The sequence below is a fragment of the Sphaeroforma arctica genome (assembly GCF_001186125.1).
Source record: "Sphaeroforma arctica JP610 unplaced genomic scaffold supercont1.2362, whole genome shotgun sequence".
Lineage (NCBI taxonomy): Eukaryota > Ichthyosporea > Ichthyophonida > Sphaeroforma > Sphaeroforma arctica.
In genome coordinates, this window is record NW_014038196.1 from 1,002 (window position 1) to 2,240 (window position 1,239).

At 43.1% G+C, this 1,239-nt stretch overlaps 1 protein-coding gene across 1 annotated transcript in view; it reads left to right on the forward strand.

Moving 5' to 3' along the window:
• Positions 1-1,092: 1,092 nt before the first annotated feature.
• Positions 1,093-1,239, forward strand: part of SARC_12515 (hypothetical protein) — a gene marked incomplete at both ends in the record, with an annotated part of 999 nt that continues 852 nt past the window's right edge. The window contains one exon of the mRNA XM_014293374.1: positions 1,093-1,209. Coding sequence (XP_014148849.1) covers positions 1,093-1,209 — 117 coding nt within the window. The remainder of the gene's footprint in view (positions 1,210-1,239) is intronic.

Here is a 1,239-nt window from a genome sequence, read left to right on the forward strand (position 1 = left end):
CACACTTCATGCTTGTCGTGAAGTATATTCAATCTACAACCAGTACCAATACGAGTCGAGCACAATCAAATCTCGGTGCTCACTCGATGCTAGTCCTCACGCATACAACTGACATCTCTCTAGCTCAGAGTTGGCATGTTTTGTAGCCAGAGTTTGGGGTTTCAACCCATAGTCGGTCCTCAATGTTTATAGTTAGTTTTCCATAGTCGGTCAATGTTTATAGTTAGTTTCTTCGGTGTGTTTGCACTACAGTTGAAACCATCACAGTGGCTGCTGGACTTACCTATAGAAATTGTCAGCCTGGAACTCATGAAAACCGGCTTCTACCTCGATTCAACACACATCCTGATCATGCTTGTGCGGTATGTCTTGTCTCTTACTTCGGGTTTTTATTTAGGGTGTTGTTGTTTTTTACGTCGTAACCTCGTATGGTGTTCTCGTGAATGCGAGTGTTGAAAAGGATGGTTTTGCGTCGTAAAATGTCGAACAATGTGGTAAACTATGGTAACACGTACGATGCGTGGATGCCCATAGTGATATGCATCCTGGAATCGATGACGATATACTTTTTCTATTTAATGCACATCCTGACCAATACTGTACAGTAAGTGCTTACCCGGGGTGTGCTTTATCATCAGTGTCTAGTTCTGTCGTATCATATGGTGTTGTACCGTATCGTATCGCGTATTGTATCGTAGTTAATCGGATTGTGCATTAGGGATGCTGTGCGGTATTTAGGGGTTATAAACCCTGAACCCTAAAGCCCTAAACGTTGCATGCCTTGTATACTAATTTGAAGATCATGTGATTCCGATCGCTTGCTGTCTACTTTAATGATTGTAATATTGCAAATCACATCGGTATCTATGTAGGGGATTACGCATTTCCGTACCTTCTGTGTATTCACTTTGGGAGTACATTTTACGAAGCACTTGTGTGTTGACTTTGAAGATTAAGATTGCTAAACTAAGCGCATATATAATCTGAAGTAGTTGTATGCCCAAATCGCATCTCCACACTGTATCCATAAACAGGGTTTCGGCCTAAAGCAATATTTGATCACAAAGACTGTTCCTCTTTAATTGTCCACAGGCACGGCCCGTACTCCTGGGTCGTACGACGGCGAGTGAAAGAGCTGCATGCGCTGAACGACCATCTGGTCACACAGTTCAAGAACACTGCGCAGGAGCTGCCAAAATTTGTCAATCGGTAAGAGTCGCGTGCACTTCACGTGACCTT